This window comes from Propithecus coquereli, unplaced genomic scaffold, assembly GCF_000956105.1.
Source record: "Propithecus coquereli isolate 6110/MARCELLA unplaced genomic scaffold, Pcoq_1.0 Scaffold149, whole genome shotgun sequence".
Lineage (NCBI taxonomy): Eukaryota > Metazoa > Chordata > Mammalia > Primates > Indriidae > Propithecus > Propithecus coquereli.
This window is the reverse complement of record NW_012139302.1, coordinates 2,369,206-2,390,690: the sequence shown is the minus strand read 5'-3', so window position 1 is coordinate 2,390,690 and position 21,485 is coordinate 2,369,206. Positions and strand designations below refer to the sequence as shown.

The 21,485-nt window shown below is 38.2% G+C and overlaps 1 protein-coding gene across 4 annotated transcripts in view; it reads right to left on the bottom strand.

Moving 5' to 3' along the window:
* Positions 1-21,485, bottom strand: part of APP (amyloid beta (A4) precursor protein) — a 269,005-nt gene that overhangs the window by 69,947 nt on the left and 177,573 nt on the right. For all 4 annotated transcript variants that reach the window (XM_012640140.1, XM_012640141.1, XM_012640142.1 and 1 more), the window contains 3 exons: positions 16,290-16,423; positions 10,297-10,371; positions 9,416-9,574 (listed from right to left, as the gene is read on the bottom strand). In XM_012640140.1, the coding sequence (XP_012495594.1) occupies positions 9,416-9,574; positions 10,297-10,371; positions 16,290-16,423 (368 nt within the window). The remainder of the gene's footprint in view (positions 1-9,415; positions 9,575-10,296; positions 10,372-16,289; positions 16,424-21,485) is intronic.

The following is a 21,485-nucleotide window of genomic DNA, read 5'->3' as shown; positions in this document are numbered from 1 at the left end:
CAGATGTCCAGTTTACTGCTTTGGCTCTCATTTTGTGCTATAACAGGACACAGCAGCATCCAGAACGTCATCCCCATCTGTCCCCTCCTTCCCATGGAAGCAGATCACTTCCTCACTGGGACCTGCCACCAAAGCCTTCATGTATCTTCCCCTAACAATCTTTCTCCTCTTGGAGGGGAAAGACATTTTCCTACTTCACAGTTTTGTCTCAGCCTTCAATTAATCCTTTTGCTTTTCAAATTATGGCTAACAAAAGCTAGACCAATGTTAATTGCAAAAAGAGTAGAAAAATTAACCTCAACTTGTAGATGAAGTTGGAAGAAGCCCTTTATTTAGTTACTTTTTCCTAGTTACAGATTATACAGATGACAAACTTGGGAATTAAAGACAGGTGTTTATACCATGTAATACAAAAGGTAGAAAATAAGAGTGGTTTTAATCCTGTTTCTCATGAATCAGTGACCTTTTGTCAAATCTCGTATTTGACAAGAAAAAAATCATAATTTGTTTCCAGGATATTTTGCTAGTTCTCAGGAATGATTTATTTTGGTTACACAGACCACAGCTATAAATCAGAACACAGCATATAGAACTGAAATTTAGCACCAGATCAACCCGGTAATTTACGCTTTCAGACAAACTTCAGCATACAATGGATATAGAGCTAAGATCTTCTGACCTGTGAGCACAAAAGGACTAGAAATTGTTTGGACTTGTACATACTCAAGTCTGGTTAAGTCAAGCAGTAAAACATGCTGAAGCTCTTAACGATGAACAGGATTATTAATGCAACCCAGAAGGCAAATCTCAGAGAATTGCAGAAGAAATTGTAAACAAAAGATGTTTTAAACGAACACAAACCCTTGAAAAGATTTGTCAAATGGTCTGATCATCCAACAAATGCCAACTGTGACATATTCTTGACTTTTTGAGATTTATAGCAATCTGCTTTAATTTTGCATATTCGTACTTAAACTTTGGCATTCTTGCTTCATACATTCTCTAACTGGTTAAAATGTTCAAAGATAAGCACATTTGTATGTCTTTTAATTTTACTCTCTTCTCCTCTCACACCCAGCTAGTGTTTTGACCTATCAGAAACTCCATGGGTTTTTGTTGATTTAAAAACATTTATATAAGAAAACTCAAGATAAAGCTTCTTAAAATCCATATTACCTAGTATCTTTAAACTAGGATCCATAATTAAGCTTCACAAAATGAATGAACCCCTTGAAATCTACGTGAAATTGTGTGTGTCGTCTGTGTGTGTGTGTATCTGTGTGTGTGTCACACATTTTTTGGGTCAGGACCCCTTGCTGCCCATCTGTTCTTGAGGGCAAATATCATTAATGCCAGGCAAGTGAATAATCATTAGATCTTTAAATAGTGCGCCATGTACTTGTCTACAAACCTAAATATTTCTCTCTGCATAATAGGTTTTCATTTTCAAGGATGAAATGAAAATAGGTATTCACATATAAATATGTATGTTTATAGGAAGAAAGGATAGCATCTTGGTGCTACAGTTTTTAACAGCATCTGATGAAAATCTATTTGCATTTCGAAGGCAGTGACTGAGTGAGGCTCTGCTGTTGAGGCAATCTGGGTGATGAATACAGTCTCAGAGGCACAGGATAGCTTTCAAGCTAATGCCTTTCCAACATACTTCTTAATTTTCTATTTAACTTAATTAAAACCAGAAAACACTAGTGTCTCTGGTTACATACTTCCCATTGGTCTGCAGCAAGATCTGTCTATTGAGCTTGGTAAACATTCAAACGGAAGGAGTTAATACTGACAGGCTTTACTGAAATAGCATGCACCCCATTCAGCATAGTTTATAGGATTTGGTTCAACAAATGCTAATTCTCTCATTTTTCTTACCACCCACTGTTTGTTACTGAGTTTGCAATGAAAAGCTCTCAAGTTAACCAGCCCCCTTGGGCTCACCGATTTATACAAATCTCAACTAAAAATAAATGAATTGTGATTGAGTAAATAAGAAATGCATAAGGCATAAGGGTAATTACTGACTTTTCTAAAAGATGATTTTTAACCTACCAGTCTTTTAATGTTTAAGCACATTCTGATTAGCTTTAAAAAGTTTTGACTATATTCAAAACTTGCTGGTAGAATGCGTTAAACATGGCTGTGTTCATCTCTCCACATATTAAGAACTTAGCAAATAATTCTTAACTCATTTATCATCCATTACATTGAGGTACAGATGTCCCATGTTTACCTTAGAGATACATGCTACAGACACGCATTTTATAAAATGCTTGATATTTGCTTTGCAATCAAAAGGAATGAGTAGAAAATGATAGGCTGTAGGGAGAAGGATAATCAGTAACATCACGTAAAAACTAACATAGCACTGCAATTTATTTTTTGCTTTAGAAAACTTATAGTTACACCATCTCTCATATTGGCCACAGACTGATTTAATTGGAATCGACATCCCATTGTGACTAAATACTGATTAGCTGGAACCTCCCCATGGCATCACCTGCTACAAAGTACCCATTAATTCCTGTCCTTTTTGTCTCCAACGATTGCTGCTTCTCATTGAACATTTATTGCCCTGTCACTAGAATTCACCAAAAAGCATCAAGCAAAATCTCCACTTAGTGACAAAACCATGTTCCTTAATGAAGAGTCTCACAACATTCATGTTTTACTACAGGATTCTATAAAGAAGATTTTAGGGATCTCAAGAAAATGTAACGTTTGGCTGAAATACTCAAAAATGAGAAAAGAAAGGATAATGGTGTTATAGAAACTGCCAAAAATTTTTTACTCAAATATTGAGAGTCTGAGTGTGAAGCAGTGAACACAAGAATGAAATAAAATTCACCATGGATAAAAATGGCTGCAATTGAGAGACACTGGAAAAATCAAAACAACACAACTGGCACAAATAGACAGATGTACATGAAAATGTTTTCACTTCCACTTAGAAAATGCTTAAAAGGAGTTGAAGTCAGGATAATAACTACGATACTGTGTACTGGAAGATTTAGACTAAGTATCTATAAAAACATCAAAAATCTCAGAATTACAAGGAAAGGTTTGGTTGTATATCTTTTAAACAGTTCTATTCTTACTAATTAGAGGCTGCTTGGTTTTCCGAGACCTAGGCTTACAGAAGAAAGTTTATTAAAAAAAAAAAAATCCCTATCCAGCCTTTGGTTTAACTGTACAGTTCCCACAGCAAGTCTAATTTCTCTTCAGATTACAGAGAACATTCAACAGTCAGAAAATAGCATCATCTTCTCCACATCTGTGAAGAAGCAGTACCCTAACAGTTGTAAGAGAGAAGGCTCAGACAGGATTTAGCTCCTATTTCATGAAGCTATGAGCAGCCTGAGTATGAGCCCCGAGAAAACATGAAGCAGGAAGCACAGGACTGCAGAGCTGGTTAATGAATGATGAGTTTGGCTTTAAGTAGTGCTTAAGTTCGGTAGCTCAGAGGCCTCCAAAGGCAATGGAAGTTAAACATGTGTGATGCAACTTTGGAGAGGAATTTAACTTTTCTGTGGGGGGGAAAAAGTGTAAGTCCTTGATTTTCTAAGGAGTTGGCCCTTAGAAGAGTCACTAGCCCTCAACAGAGTAAGAGTTTATCCCAAATGCAAAGACACAGCCTTGCTCTATCTTTTTTTTTTTTTCATTCTGGAAAAAATGAAAGTGTTTCAGGCCAGGTGCAGTGGCTCACACCTGTAATTCTAGTACTTTGGGAGGCTGAGGCAGGAGGATTGCCACTCGAGGCCAGGAGTTCAAGACTAGCTTGGGCAATATAGCGAGACCCCATCTCTACAAAAAATAGAAAAATGAGCTGAGCACGGTGGTGCATGCCTATAGTCCTAGCTACTCTGGAGGCTGAAGAATCGCTTGAGCTCAGGACTTTGAGGCAGTGAGCTATGATGATGCCACTGCACTTTAGCCTGGGCAACAGAGGGAGATCCTGTCTCAGAAAAAAAAAAGAAAGAAAAAAGAAACTTTTAATTACTGTAATATTTGAAGTGTTTATTTTAAATGTATATGATTCTAAAGATGAATAAAATAGCCCATTTTTAGGTTGGTCAGTGTATCAGTGTACAGGTACATAATTAAACAGAAAATTTGGAACATAAAGTACACATAGACATAGGAACTTACAAAATGAAATTCATAATAGAATAGCAATTCTAGCTGCACAAGAACATCACTTCATAATAGTTTCAAGTTTAGATTTAAAAACATGAATAAAAGTATCAATTAAATCTGAGCTTCAGAAAGATTGAAAATAATCCATGTTGTTTGGGAATCCCACATTTGCAAGTCTGGGAATACATGATAAAGTTTGGTAAGGGTTAAAGACATGATAATTCTAAAAGTGATAACAGCTATAGAATGTATAGGAAAACACTTTTACCGATTTATTTACTTATGTTGAAATAACATTTACTGAACACAGTATTTTGTATTTTTCAGCCACTGTGTTAAGGATGAGGGAGATCTCAGAAATATTTATGTATGGCTCCAAAGATGTGGCCTTCCTCAATCACTGGCAAGGTCTTGATTTATGTCTTTCAAGAGCAATGTATAAAAGTCCTCAAGAAGGGATTTAAAATTTTCTTGCACTTTCCAAGCTGCCATGTCCAACCATACATTAAAATTTAAATGAACACTCAAAGCTGGTCACTTAACAAAAATGGCAGGTAATGCCCCAAGATTTCAGGCCCGTGACTACCCAGCCCCACTTTTTTATTATGAAGAAGAGATTTATGCATTTCTGAGGTAAGAAAGTTAACAGGAATCCTTGGATCAATCAATAGGAACCTGATTTTTTTAAAACAGTAAAACAGTTTTTCCTAATCAAGTTTTTTTTTCAAATAAACATGCTAATTTCATATGAAGTGATCAACAGACTCAAAAGAACCATTAGGACCAATCTGAAATTATCCCCTCAAAAGAATGCTAGAGTGGCTACATAAACAAACAAAGAATAGTAAAACTGTCCCCTTTGATAAAAGCTGAACCTCTGTCCAACATTCTTCTTGCCAGCACCTTTCCTGTGATGGCTGACGAGACTAAACTGAAAGAGTTTAAATGTGCGTTTGTTAGGGATGCCACTCAGTCCTCATCTTACTTTCAGCCCTATCAGTGACCATTTAGCAAAGATCTGACTTCAGGAATTTGGACTTTTAGCTGCAACACTTCACATCGTGTGTGCTATTAAGGCTCTGGTCTCAGCACCCACCCCACTGCCCTGCTCTGGCGAATGATCCCCACAGCTCCTTCCCTGAAAGTGTGTTCCTCCAAAAAAGAGAGGAACCAAGCAACTTTTATCTGCAGAGAGACATAAATAGAATTTTACCAAGTCGTGCCTTGCTAGGACAGAGATTTTTTTGCCAACAGAAAATGCAAACGCTAATGTGAATATTCTCTTTCAAAAGCTCTTTGTTCGGAGAGGAAGTCTGGTTTAGTGAGAAAGCCCTGCAGTGGGCGGCGGTGATTCATGGCTCTACCCTGCTCCTTACCAGCGGTGTCACCCTGAACCAGCCACTCCATCTCCGGGGACTGTAGTGAGGTCATGGATAGAACAGGGTCAACACTATCTTACTACCTGGAACAACGCCAGGAGCTCTTCCAGGGCTGCTCGTGGCTTTCAGTGCAGTATAACTTTATACACAGAAAGAAAAATTAAAATGGTGAAGAAAACCAGTGCAAGTGGCTGTTTGGTTTAGTTAAACAAAATACACAAAGAATTCTACTTTCAGCCAAGATTGAGAAAAAGGAATGGGATTTACTCTCCCGTCTGAAACAACCAATAAATGGACAAAATACATGGAACGATGTTTTGGCAAGATGTCAGACACAAGGGGAAAGATGGTGATCTCTGAGAAAGAGGGCAGAAATGAGGTCCTGCAGCTGCCAAACCTACTGCCCTGCATTTCCCGGCCACGGCTCAAGAAGGGGGAACCCAGGCAGACCTTGGGGGACTCCCAGAGTCAAGGATGTGCAGTGAGAGCTGGGAGAGAACAAGGTGGCTAAAATTCCCAGTACAGAGTAAGGGTGAGGAGGGAGTAGCTCTGAAGGAAAACCCAGAGATTTATAAAAGGTGACCCTTGAGAATGGGGCCGAGTGATGACCAGGGCGCACATGTGAAAGAAACAGAGACCACGGGAAAAAAATCACCCAAGAGCAGCAGAGGTAATGGTGCCAGAAGCTCACAGAGAAATGAACCAGTACTTGTTTCTCCCAGACAGATGGGAAAATTTAACATTCACAGTAGATTACTCAGAAGGGTCCTGCCTCACTAGTGGGGAATATTTAGCTATAGGCAGGTAACTGCTCCAAATTCACCTAACAAATCTAAAAAAAGCAAAATCCAAAATGATCAAACTATTTCCAACTAACTTAACTACAATCCAGAACAAAGCTCAAGAATATTACAAAAACACCCAGCACTCAACAAAGTAAAAATCAGTGTCTGACATAGAATACAAAATTACAAGGCATGAAATGATGCGATAAACCAGTCAAAATTGGCTCAAAGTTGACTGACATGTTATAATTAGCAAAAATGGATATTTAAACAGTTTTTAAAACTATATTCCATAGGCTCAAAAATTAATATGGAAGATATTAGGGAGGGAAAAAAAAAGCCAAGAGTGAATTTCGAGATATTCTTGAAAAAGATAGTATGTGAGATGATGAGATGAAACACGGCCTGACAGAATTAAGGGCAGACTGAACTACACCGTGGCTATCATAATCAAATCGCTCCAAACTAGTGACAAAGGCAAAACTGCAAAAGCAGTCAGATTTAAAATAAGACATTATTTACAGAGACATAAGGATCAAGATGGCTGATTTCCCGTTGTATACAATGCAAATAAACAGACAATGAAGCATCATCTTTAAAGTAGTGGAAGAAAAATCCTCAGTCTAGAATTTTATACCCAGTAAAAAAACAAAAACAAAAAAAGTCTCAAAACCAAAGGTGGAATAAAGACATTTGCAGACATACCCAAGCAAAAGAATTCACCACGAACCTACACACAATCCAAGACATTTTAAAGCACATCTTTCAGGAAGAATAAAAATAATACCAGTTGGATCTGCACAAAGAATTAAGAGTACCAGAAATGGTGACTACATAGATAAACATATATGTTATTTTTTATTATTTAAAAACTCTTCAAAAGATTACTATTTAAAGAAAAATAACAACAGTGTAGTATAGAAAAAGTATGACAACAGCTCAAAGAGTAAGAGAGGAAAAATGGATGTACTTTATTGTAACGTTCTCATACTATCTGTGAAGTAGTAAAATATTATTTGAACTGGTATAATATCATTGTGATACGTTAAAAATGTTTTCTATAAACCTAAATTCAACCACTAAAATAACAAATAGAATTTATAAGCCAACAAAGGAAATAAAAGAGAACCATAAAAAAAATTCAATTAATTCCCCTGCCTCCAAAAAAGGAAAAAAGAAACAAAGAACAGATTGGACAAATAGAAAACAAATAAAAATATGATAGATGGAGCCATAACCATATTAATAACCTCACTGAATGTGCATGGTCTTTCAATTAAAAGACAAGACTCAACTATATGCTCTCTAATAAGAAATGCACTTCACATATAAAGACAGTTTAAATGAAAGTAGGAGGATGGAGAAAAGGATGGAAAAAAATACTATGCTAACATTAATCAAAAGAAAGCTGGAGTAGATTTATTAGTATTAGACAAAGTAGCTTTCAGAGCAAAACATATTACTAGGGACAAAAAGGTCATTTCATGAGAAGGGACTCAAAGAGGGCATAACAACCCTAAACATTTACAAACCTAAAAACAAAGCTTCAAAAGACACAAAGCAAAAACTGATAGCATTGCTAGGAGAAATACGTCAGTTCACAATTACAGTCAGAGCTTTCACTATCCCTTGTTCAATGATGGATAGAACAAGCAGACATAAAATACACATATGCTCAGAACATTCCTTACGTTCAAAGCAAACTCTCCCACTGAGTGCTGGTGAAGAGACCTATGTCTGCACCACTTGGTAAGCCATTTGGGCAATGATCACTGAACACCGCCAATAAGCTTTGTCACTGCTGACATCAGGATGGATGAGACTGCCTCATGCCCCGCCTTTGAGTTCTAGTTCCTACTAGTCCACTAAAAGTTTTTACAACTCAAACTCAGCCAAGGCTCAACTTTCCTTGACCTCATTTACATGACTTAACAGGATGAGGGGACTGAGCTAGGTTACTGCTAAGATCCTTTGCTGTGGACTGAATGTTTGTGTCCCCTCCCCCCAATTCATATGTTGAGACTTAACCCACCACGTGAAGGTATGAGAGGTGGAGCCTTCAGGAAGTGATTACATCAAGAGGGCAGAACTCTCACGAATGGGATTATTATCCTCATAAGGAAGCCCCAAAGAGCTACCTTGCTCTTTCCACCATAGGAGAACACGGCAAAAGACTCTGTAAAAAGGGTCTGTGAACCAGGAAACAGGCCCTCACCAGACACCAAATCTGCCAGTGCCTTGATCCTGGATTTCTCAGTGTCCGGAACATGGGAAATAAATTTCTTTTTTTTCTTTTTTTTTTATTTCAGGTTATGGGGGTACAGATGTTTAGGTTACGTATGTAAATTTCTTTTTTTTTTTTTTTTTGAGACAGAGTCTCGCTTTTTTGGCTAGAGTGAGTGCCGTGGCGTCAGCCTAGCTCACAGCAACCTCAAACTCTTGGGCTCAAGCAATCCTCCTGCCTCAGCCTCCCGAATAGCTGGGACTACAGGCATGTGCCACCATGCCTGGCTAATTTTTTATATATATATATATATATATAAAATATATATATATATATTTAGTTGTCCAGATCATTTCTTTCTATTTTTTGGTAGAGACGGGGTCTCACTCTTGCTCAGGCTGGTCTAGAACTCCTGACCTTGAGCGATCCACCCACCTCAGCCTCCCAGAGTGCTAGGATTACAGGCGTGAGCCACCGTGCTCGGCCGAAATAAATTTCTTTTGCTCACAAGTCATCCCCGCCATGGTTTTCTGTGATAGTAGCCTGAAGGGACTAAGACGTCCTCCCAGCTTTTGTGGTTTGCATTTCAATTATAGCATAGTGCTATTCCCTCAGGAATACTAAGTTAGGTCTTGCAGTATGAGTCCCCTGGAAGCCTGACTGACTGCTCTGTGGAGAAGTGCCAGCGTCTACTGTGCTGAGATGGCCCTGTGAAGGCAGATGCCGTGTGACCCCTTGACCTTCAAGATGGAATGGACAAGGGGTTGAACCTGGGAATAAGGCACTCCTGGCATTTCTCCTAATTTCTTTTGCATGGCTTCCACTCCGCAGGGCCCCAGCCCTACTGCCTGTGTTGTGACCTGAAGTGAGGCGAGACCTACCCGAGGAGGAACGGCCTGCAGGGCGGTGATGTAGTTCTCCAGGGCCAGGCGGCGGCGGTCATTGAGCATGGCTTCCACTCTGGCCATGTGTGTCTCCACCAGCTGCTGTCTCTCGTTGGCTGCTTCCTGTTCCAGAGATTCCACTTTCTCCTGGAAATGCTGCCATCAGAAACACACACGTCTATCAGGACTGCACAAGTAGGATGGAACAGCAAGTTGAAGTCTTTTGAAAGGGACTTCTTTTTCCATTTTTTTCAAGTGATAAAAACTCTTACAAAGGTTGCATAGTCATCCCAACATCTTCACTAACACTGCATGTTTTATAGTTAACTTCCCTTTCTTGCACTCTCCACTCCCTAACAAACCTAATCTCTCATTGGAAATCAGTAGTTTAGAGGTCCCTGAAGACTGAGTTGACTAATGATAATGTTAGATAAATTTATGTACTCTGGAAATGCTCACATTATACATACTTTTAAAAATTCCTCTCTTACTGAAAGTACTTTATGGAATTGACCATGATAATCTCTCTGTTTAATTAACGTAATTTTGAGATTGGTTTCAGTCAAAAATTCAAATTCTCATGTCATTTTTTTGCCAGGGGGAGAAGTAGCAGAAGTTTATGGCAATGAAAAGATAATTATTAATAAAAAGTGGACTGTAAATAGCAGTATGAGTTTTATGGCAATGAATCACAACTTGAAATAACTGGGAGCAAACAAAAGGCAGGGCTGACAAGACTCAATTACTAGGCCGTAATTAGGAACAGTCCACATTCATGGGAATATGGATAATCACGCACGAGGGGGCAGCAGACATGCAATCACTCGATGAACAGCTGCTGTCTGTCCTGCTTGGTGGGAAGCAGGTTCAGGTTTTACCTGGATAACCGCCTTCTTATCAGCTTTAGGCAAGTTCTTTGCTTGACGTTCTGCCTCTTCCCATTCTCTCATCACCTATAAAATAAAGACATATTTGAATTTCAAATCTTCAGCTTTTCCTTTAAATACAGAGTTAACTGGGTGGATTATTGTATTTTTCTTCTATTTTTATCATTTTAAACGTTACAAAATGTATCACATACGCATTCCTATCTGAATAATATTTGACTTCCTACAAGGATATAAATAATTTATCATAGCAGCACATTAAACACAAATGTTCACATTTATTGCAGGAATATCGTCTTTAGAAACAAGGCTGGTCTCCTCCCCCCACCTCCTGAGAAGTGGGTGAAAGTCATTTTATTTTATGTGAACAAATACCAACTATTCATAAAAGACATATGCTAACTGAACAAGGTCTTCCACTATTAAATTGAACACAAAGTAAATTTTAGTCTCGTATGGAAGCAAGTTAAAACATTTAAACTGTTTATTTGTACTATAGGGCAAAAGGCAAATATGACATTTTACGTGTATGTATCGTGAATACAATGCCAAAAAGAGTACATAATGGGGGAAGAGAGAGAAGGCTCCTGTTGTCACAGATCCTAAATCTAGCCCCTTAAAGAATCAATGGGAATCAGGGCCTTCTGAGTCATGAATAGCAAGAATTACTCTAAATCCCTCCAGAATTTCTGAGAAAAATACACATTATAATATTCTGAATGTAGCAAAAAGGTATTTTTGACAAGTAACGTTTAGTAACCAGGTGCTATGGTTTGAATGTGTCCCCTAAAATGCATGTGTTGGAAACTTAATCCCCCATGCAACACTGTTGAGAGGTAAGGACTTTAAGAGCTGATGGATTAATATCATTATTGAGAAAATGCATTCATTATTGTGAAGAGTGGGTTGTTATAATAATAAAAGAGATTTTGGCCCTCTCTTGCCCTTCTGATTTCCTCCATGGATGGCACAGCACCAAGGCCTTCACCAGATATTGGCGCCATGCTCTTGGACTTCCCAGACTCAAGAACTACAAGCCAAATAACTTTTTTTCTTTATAAATTACCCAGCTTGTGGTAGTCTGTTATAGCACCACAAAAAAAACTAAGACACCAGGTTTATCTGTTTTGTTGGAAAACGATGCTCCCTGCTCTCAGCCTTAATGCTCACCTGGATTTCCCTGAGAAAAGTTCACTCATTGATCTGAATGCACAAAGTAAAAGTCTGCACCTGTGTATGTTGTTGAATGAAAATGATATTAACTTCTTACCACCTAGGGATGCCTTTTCCTTTTCAAGTACACAACCTGCTGTCGAGTAGAGTTTATTTAAGTGCAACTCAAACCTGAACTAGGTAAAATGAAGAAAGAAGGATTAAGGAAGCAAAATACTGGCCTGCTGCCAGATGTGTATTCGCATACATTGTATACTTCTGAGGCATGAGAAAACTTGATTACTGCACTATAAGAGGCTATGATTTATAAGTATTTATCCCTAAGGAATTAATTTTTCTGACATCTTTCAAGATGGCACGGAAAAAAGGCTTGGAATAAATAACTATTGATAGAAAACTTCTATGAGACATCAAATCACCTATGGGCTGAGCAGAAAGGATTGCTTGATGCCAGGAGTTCAAGACCAGACTGGGTAACATAGCGAGACTCTATCTCTACAAAAAAATTTTTAAAAATTAGCTTAACATGGTGGCTTGCACCACCTGTAGTCCCAGCTACTTAGGGGGCTGAGGTGGGAGGATCGCTTGAGCCCAGGAATTCCAGGCTGCAGTGAGCTATGATTGCGCCGCTGCACTCTAGCCTGGGGAACAGAGTGAGACCCTGTCTAAGAAAATAATAATTACAAATGGAATAAAACATCACCATGTGGGTTTCTAATTAGCTATTTTATTGTCCATTAGCATTAATTCTTTGTACAAGATACAAGACTAGCTTCCCTTTGTTTTAGTGAAATTATGGAGAAAAGAGGATGAAATACATATTCCATTACACTTGAAGAACGCATCAAAAATAACCTCAAGGTTCGCAGCAAAATTGGGACAAACACCCTGCTGTGATGAACAATAACAGAACACACGAGAAAAGAAACATATTGTCCCAGTTGCTTTGGTGCCTCTATGAAGTTAATAAAGGGCACCTGTGGGCGAGGGGGATATTGAGGACTATCTTCACTTTATAGATGAGATAAGCCTTGTAATAAAAATATTTCAATTTCCTGCTTCGAGAATATTCACAGTGGCGGTACTCTACCAAGAATTCTTCAGGAAAGGCATCTCAAAATTAGTTTGAGACAGAGGCCGATGTTTTATTGGAAAGTGAAAAACTGAATTTTCCCATTACATTTACATTTTTATCATCTCACCTGGTACAATCAGAACCTGAACTTTTAGCTTTGAGCTGGAAGATTCGTGGACTAATTAAGAGAGATATTTAGCAAATGAGTTGAAAATAAGCATTACTATAGAAATGAACTCAAATTCTGATTTTTAAAGCAATTTAATAATAGCCTACGTCCCCACAATGGAACAAATCACCTATACTGCCCCCTCAAGACTACTTACTGCAAATGAATACACGCTGTAGGCTCAACATCCCCCCAGTGATAACAGATAACATTACTGCTGACCCTATGTGCTTTACAGTCTGTCTCATTTAACTGATTCCTCACAATAGGCTGTGAGATTAGGCATGGCCATCTCCACCTTACAGGTCAGGTTAAGGCTCAAGGATATGCAGGTAACAAATAAAGAAGGAAGCATATAAACCAAGATCTCTGTGGCTCTAAAGACCACATCTTTGTACCCTGTGGCCCAATTTGCTATTAGAAAATGGAAAATCCACCAGGTGAGGTAAGTTTATTTATATTTAGTGACAGGAGAAAGGGCTCCTTCTGAGATGTTGCTGCTTATCTTTAAAACAAAAAAAAAACACTTTGGTCAACTTACATTTTGAAGGATTTCCTCTCATTAAGGACATACTAAAACTGCTAAGTTCCTAAGTGATAAAAGCACTTATACTGTGTTCAGCTACTTATTTATACTTGCTAGATGGTGGTCATAACATATAGCAACAAAAATCTACAGATTTAGAGTTATAATCCCCCAAAACAAAGCAAAACACCAAAAAGTTCAAAATCTTGTGTTTGTAAGAAAACATATAACAAAAAATATAATAAAAATCAGTTAAAAACCCACAATTTTTTAAATTTAAAATTCTCAAGATCTGAACCTTGTGGTTGTTCTACATATTCTTATAAAGCAATTTTCCATTGCATGCACAAAGGTATCAATTTCATCCAGATTTATGGATCTTCAAACACTTGGCTGCTTCATGTGGAGAAAATGACTACTACTAAGTAGAGATTTATGAGGCAGGCAAGTTCAAAGTCAGAAAGTCCCTAGAATTCAGCATCATAGATTATGAAGATAAATGTCCCAGGTGTCTCACTTTCCTATGACCACTGGAATCTACTAGACAGAATTCTCTGCTCCAGAAGAACATCTCTTACTTTATCTCGGATATATCTGATGACAAAAAACGAAGAATATCTATCAAAATTTATATGAACTATGTCGTAGGTTAAATTAGATGTGCTAAAAGAAACCTGAATTATTATTCTAGGAGAGAATATCATATTTGAAGCTAATAGGGTATTTGAAATCAGTTTTCTTAACAGGATCAAAATGACCAAGATATACTAGGGAGAAAAAATGCAAGATTTAAATTTTTTTTTTTTTTTAGATAAGGACTAAATGGGTTCAAGAACAAAATGCAAGATTAGTAAGGCTTATATGAACTTCTGGGTTCATATAGTAAGGCTTACATGAACTTCTGGAGAGATAAGACAGATATATCCAAAAATCACTAAAAAAAAATGGAAGAGTAAATATTTAGAATTAAATGAAAGGCAACAGCAAAGACTACCTGTCCCCATTTTGAGTATCAAAATGAGTATGGAGCATTAAGGAATGAGTGAGATTTGTCAATGTTAAGAAGAGTGTGAGGACATTTCAGAAGTCACTGCTGCGAGCACAGGGAAGCCCGTGATGAACGAGGTGAGCAGGTGCTGGGCAGGGCGGCCTAACCAGACAGCAGTTTAACACTGCAGAGGAGACAGGGGTAGCGGCTGAGGCGGAAGAGGTGGTAGGAAGACTAGAGCCAGGGTGAGCATTCAGTGTTTACTTTTATTATTGTTCTCCTTTTTTTTAAGACTTCATATCCCCAGAATTGGATTTCTGAGGTTAGCAGGAAGCCTCTGAAAGCTTCAGAAAAAAGAAACAATATAGGATTTAAGTTTAAAGAAGGACACGTTAATGATAATAACTATGACTCATAGTCCTCCTATGCTTCCTTCACAATGATTATATATCTGTCTGTGTCTTTCCTAATGAAAAATCTTACTTTTTCAAAGAATTGGCTTCAGGCAAAACCTCACTATTCCACTGTAGCTAACTCTCTAGTTTAACTTGTTTTAGGTTTTCATAAGAACATGGGCAACAATTAGAACTGCACATATATTCCAGAGCCAAAAGTAGTGTGATTATAATAAGGTTTTTTTCCTGTTTGTGTTATTATACCAAAGTAGATCCACATATTGTGGTTAATTATCTCAAGGAGAAAAAAAAGGTAACTGTGTTATGTCTTTCTAGATACGTTTTTAGTTTTATGTTTTAAAATGTAGGTTTTCTTATTATTCGGGCATGGTGAGGACAACAGATCAGGAACAACTACCACTGAAAAGACAGTTTGTTACTCACAGTCCCAAGAGGAGGGTGCACGTCATAACATGCACCACCCGGGAGGCACCAGCATCAGTCAGGAGATACAGGGAGTGAGGGGAAAACATGGACAAGAGCTTTTCTTGTGGTCTTCATGGAAAGAAATGGGGGAGGCAGGGTAAACAGGTTTAGGATTGATTAGCTTGAATAATTTCCAGAGGCTCTGGGGAATGAGGGCGATGCCTAGTTATTTAGGACATGGCCCTGGGGTGATCAGAGCAGATGGACAGTGGCCCAGAGTGTAAGAGCCAGAGAAAGAAGGCAGTTGGGGGTTACGGCTTTGGCTTGCTTGGCTTGCATGAGAAAACATGCTCATAGGCCACTCATTTGCTATCTCCAGGAATTGGTTAACCCTGGGACAGAGAGCTTCCCCAGGGGAGGTAAAGCCCCAGATCAGAAAATACGGAAAACAAAATCGAGATTAATCATCTACTAACGATGTCTTATGATCTTAGAAAATGTACGACAGCATAATTCATGAATTGTGTTTAATGTCTATCAAGAGACCTCTTAAGTATTTGTGTTAAGTATGACAAAAATTAGTCAAATCTTCCGATATGTATCACAGAATACTAACACCAAAAAATTTGAATAGTTGACTTTCACCCAAAATCTTTATTCAGTCACTTATGTTTCCCTGGGCAACTTATATTGCTATGTGCTAAAATGGGAAGCCACCCTCTCAAACCTCTATTCCCTTACCTGTCACTTAGGAGACCAGATGAAATGATCATTATGTTCGATTTAGTTTTAAATTTCTATGGTCCTATGAATTCACTTTGCAAGAAATGGTAAATTCAAAGTTGTAATTATCTGACATTTAATATAAAAGCATTCACCTTTACTAAATAAAAGAACATTTTAATAGATTTTAATTTACAACATGGCAGTTACAGGCACTACATACACACATGGTAATAAAACCAAACAAGTATCTTTCTTCACCAGAGAGAATGTTGTTGACATAATTTAATTTGTGCTTACAAAATCCTGCTGTACCTACCATACCTGGATCTTTCAGGGAGGATGCAAAAAACCCACAATAGCTGCCCTCACAGCAAACATTTAAAACTAGAACTTTCCATCTTTAAAGGTCTGAATAAAGCCACCGGGCCCCTGTTGAGACTAAGGCAGAGAGGCAAGCTCAGATTTCCTGATATTGTAGGGCCCAAGAATGGAAGAGGCAGAGTTACCTGGGACATTCTTTCTCGGTGTTTAGCCTCGAGCCTCTCTTTCGCTTTCTGGAAATGGGCGTGTTCATTCTCATCTCCAGGTGTCTCGAGATACTTGTCAACGGCGTCAGGGGTGCTGGCTGCAGTTGTAGGAACTATAAAGCAGAAGAAAAGCAAGTTTGTGAAGAAAAACAGAATATCCAATCATTTAAAAGAAAGCCATATTTTCGGTTACTTCCCAGAACAAAGAATTTAGTAAAGAAGCACATAGAAGATGTTAATGCTGTTTCAGAGAACACCATGGGACATTTCGCAGCACAGTAAGGATGTGTTTCAACACTTTCAAGTATATGGTGAAGGAAAATCTTTAATAGTCCACTTTGTGATTATAGTAATATATTTAGAGTCCTTTACAAAATAAGCATGCACAGAGCAAAAACGGTGCTTACTACAGAAATGTTTTCCCAAATTCCCATGCTTTGCTAGATTAATTTTTTGCAATCTTGAAAGTAAATGATGGTAATATCAATATCACATGTTAAGATTCCTGCAGAAACCAAAGAAACCTGAAAATTAGCCTGTTGCAGAATAACTACACCTCAGAGTAAAGGTAAGCTCTACGATGTTTTTTAGATAGTTTAATTACAAGGACATTTGTCATGGGACAGTATTTGAAACACTACAAAAATAAATGTAGGCCGGGCGTGGTGGCTCACGCCTGTAATCCTAGCACTCTGGGAGGCCGAGGCGGGCGGTATTGCTCGAGCTCAGGAGTTCGAGACCAGCCTGAGCAAGAGGGAGACCCCGTCTCTATTAAAAATAGAAAGAAATTAATCGGACAACTAAAACTATATAGAAAAATAATTAGCCGGGCATGGTGGCGCATGCCTGTAGTCCCAGCTACTTGGGAGGCTGAGACAGAAGGATTGCTTGAGCCCAGGAGTTTGAGGTTGCTGTGAGCTAGGCTGATGCCACGGCACTTTAGCCCAGGCAAAAGAATGAGACTCTGTCTCAAAAAAAAAAAAAAATAAATGTAAGCATCAATAAATGCATTTTTTAAATAACACAAGGACCTTTCTGCCTTCACTAATTTGGCAATAGTCAATGAATTCATTACACTAGTTGTCAAAAAGAAAGTAATTTCTATTTTAAATTCAACTAATACTGCTAAGCAATGTTGAGTTGCAATATATATTGCTATATTATGTGGAAACATAAATACCCATAAAATTGAAGAGTAACTATAAAACAAAAATGTCCTAACTCATAAGCCAAGTGATTTATAACGCCTACACAAGCAGTTTTCCGGAAGATTCATAATGACTAGTGAGAATTCAGATTATTTATGAGCTTAAAAAAAAATGAAAAGAAAAAGAGATTTTGACTTAAAGGAGAAAGTATGTTCAACCTAAAAAAGGAAAAGAGGTATTTTTACTGTGTTTTCAGGTCAAATCAACTTAAGTGTTTTATTCAAAAGATTATTCAAATATCATCAAGGATGCAAGTATTCTTATCTAATTACTTGAGGATTATATTTGGGATATAATATCCCAAAGTAGACTTGAGGAGGAAGAATTTATGGCTACGTCATTTTGAAACTAAACTCTTAAGTTAAATGTGTTTTATACATACTTCAAGAAAATGTCTGGAATCTTAACAATCCAAAGGCTTCAAGATATTAACTAAAACCAAAAGGCTTTTTTTTGTTAAATAAATAATATCTTTTACTTTAAAGAGAAACATTCATTCTGATTTTTTTTCCCTCTACTTCAACCTTGATCGATCATTATTTTTCAAAAAATAGAAAATTTTGAGGTTATCTATGAAGATGTTGCTTCAAAGCAGACGGAAGGAGGAAGGGCGTATTCCCGGAACCTTTATACAACTGCCCCTACGTTCTATGTAGCAAACGAGGGAGTGATATTCCTTTTTGCAGCAGCAGCAAAGGGGAGAAGGAAGGAAAAGTGGGAGCTTTGCAAGCAGGCACATTGGAATGTGAGTCACATCAGCTGTGACCCAGAGCAAGAAACTCAGGCACTCCAGAGTCCAATTTCTTTATCAGGTGGTGATAACATGCCGGAGGACACAACAAGAGTGCTGGGAAAATGAGACTCACACCATGTGTAAGTCACCTGGTAGAGAGGGTGGCACACGGGGTACTTCATACGTGTAAGCTGCCTTCCCTCCGCCTCTGTGTATTGTATCTTAGAGCTTATGCTAACCATGGGAAAAATCAGCTGCTTTTATTTCCAATGCACTGAAAATGAATTACACACAGGACCGTGAAGTGCCACCTACAAGAAAAGTATGATGTCTTTTTCTAAAAAAATCTTAGGTATAACCCATAAAAAGAGGCTGAAAGTCTCGCAAATAAATAAATTCTTAATTTATAAGATCGAAAAAATAATTTTTGATATTACATCCTTTTGTAAAAAAAAAAAAAATCAAATCAAAGGTAAATGTTTCTCTTAGCATAACCTCAAGCAAATCAATATGCAAGTGTTTTTAACTTAATCATCCCCCCAACTTGACATGGATATGGTATTTAGCATTTTAAATTTGTTTCCTCTGGTTTTAATCATTTTCTCATCTCAAGTGCTACAGCTCAAATGAGAACAAGTTAAAGTGAAAGCAGAAAGTAACAGTAATACTCTTTTGGCACAGTATAATCGGACAGAATGACATGATTAGGCAAACCATATTATATGTTTTAAACAAATGAGAGTGTATAAATGAGTGGGGTTATATTACTGATGAAGATAGCCATCTGGCTGTACCCATCATAACCACAGCACGAGCACCCTTTTGGAAAACTGCAATCATAAAGCTTACTATATAAGTAGGAAGTTTTCCCGGCTCTTATGGTTTGCAAATATTATCTACTATAAAATGGAAAGTAGATAAAACACTACAGTCTGAATCACATAATCAAACTGGCCCGAATTGAAATGTAGCTTTGTAATACAACAATAAAAAATAACCAAAAAATAAGCAGGAGGTATGTTTAACAGGATTAAGAATACTTCAAGTATTAAACCTTCCTTTTAAGTGTATGGAAATAAATACAAATACTGTATTACCCATTTATTCCATTTAATCAAGAGATATTTCTGTGATGGTTAATTTTAGGTGCCAACTTGACTGGGCCACAAGGTCCCCAGATTAAACATTATTTCGGGGTGTGCCTGTGAGGGCGTTTCTGGATGAGATTAGCATTTGAACTGGTGGACTCATTAAACTGGGTTGCCTCCCCAGTGTGAGTGGGCACCATTCGGTCTATTGGGGGCCCGAAAATAAAAGGGAGGAGAAAGAAGAAATTTGCCCTTTTTGTTTCCTGCCTGCCTGAGCTGGACATGGTCTTCTGATCTTGACGTGGAATTTACACCGTCGGCTCAGCTCCCCTGGTTCCCAGGCCTCTGGATTCAGACTAAGTTATACCAACAGCGTTCCCGGGTCTCCACCTGTAGAAGACGGACTGTGGGATTTATCAGCTTCCATAATCATCCTGTGAGTCGAATCCTCATAATAAATATTTTATTGCTTTTGTTTCTCTGGAGAACCCTGAGTAATAAAATTCTCTTCAAGTAAATCTTTGTCAGAGATCCCAGTTACATCCTGTAGTTGAGGAATTTAAGAGAAGCTGTCTCTCTTTTAATTTTTAAGTCAAACTTTTTAGCCGTTCACACTAACCCTCCATCTCAATTAGTAAATGAGTGAAATTATCCTATGTTCATACCAACTAGCAAACCAGATCACTGTCTACTCAAGGAGAGAAGAGTGACAGCATATATTGATATTTAACATGAATTTAGTATTTAATTATCACTGCTCTGTTGCTGGTCAGGGGGGAGGGGAGAGCAGTTTTTAAGAGGAGTATGTCCAGAGAGCTCAGCTTCTACTTGTCTAATATCCATCCTTACATCCTACAGAGATTATGTTCCCAGGACTGGCTACCACTTTGTGATAAAGTCCATGGCAGGCCAGAGACTGACAACACAGGTAGAGGGCAGCGGCAGGAAAACCTGTGCCCCAGCCCTACCCTTTCAAGAAGGGAGTGGGGCTCAGGAAATGTCAGGGTATGTCCCAGAGTACCAAGGAAAAGGAAGTTGTTTATTAGCGGGTCACTTAAATCATAGGTCACCAAAGTGGGAACAAACTGGCATTAGGAGGGTTTAATTTTGTTTTGTTTTTTAAACTACCACAAAGCAGTTTATCCTCTTCAGAGACCTCTGAGGTTCCTTAGAAGCTATGAAAAGGGTTTAGATTTGTATGTTGACCAAATAATATTAGCCACTTTCCATTAGCATCTACTGTGCTAGGAATGTTCCATGCGTTCTCATTTAATATGTGGGAAGAAAAAAAAAACCTACCCTATTTTATTGCATAGAGCGGAAACACTATCATTTAACATACTCCTTCACATTCACAAACACACACAAAGTCGGAATTTAGGACTAGGTAGGCTATAAAAAGCGCATAAAGCTAATTTTAAGAGCAATTAAAGAGCTAATCCATCCACGTGTCGGGGCACTAGAAAGGGTTTTTGTTGTTTTATTTTGTTAATGAACAATATAACCTGGCAAAAAAATGCGGTTTGTTATGATACCTGTTGGCCTATTTTCAATCAAACAGACGTTCCTGTCCTGAACGCTATCTGGTAAACGACCTCCAACACAAGCAGGGTTATAAAACAGAGGTCATGTGAAAGATCCCACAGAGCCAGAATACGAATGACTTTTTAGCCTTGGGCCCTCCTCCAATGGGCTCACTTATGCCTTCTGCAAGCAAGCTGGATGGATATGTTCACCTTTCCACAAAAAACTAGACGAAACTCATGGGTAAACGTCCTTAGCTCTGGACTCCGACCTCTAGGTGCCTAATCATTAGCAGCACTACCCACGTCACATGCACGGGTAATTAACTTTTTAAATGACCTTCATATTTATTTTCGTATTTTAGTCTCCTAACAGCCTTGTAGCTCATGGGGTGTACAGGGTGTTAGCTCCCTTTCTTTACAATGGCAAGGATGTGTATCAAAACACTCATGACAAATGAAAAAATACGACAGGAAAGCAGTTCCAATTCACAGCACATTACTGCTTCAAGGTGAACATTCTGCTTCCAAACATGCAGTGGCATTCTGGATGACTAACACCTTCTACGTAAGCCTTGTCCTTGTTCTTTGCAACCCTGGGAGGTCAGAGGTATCTGAGAAGC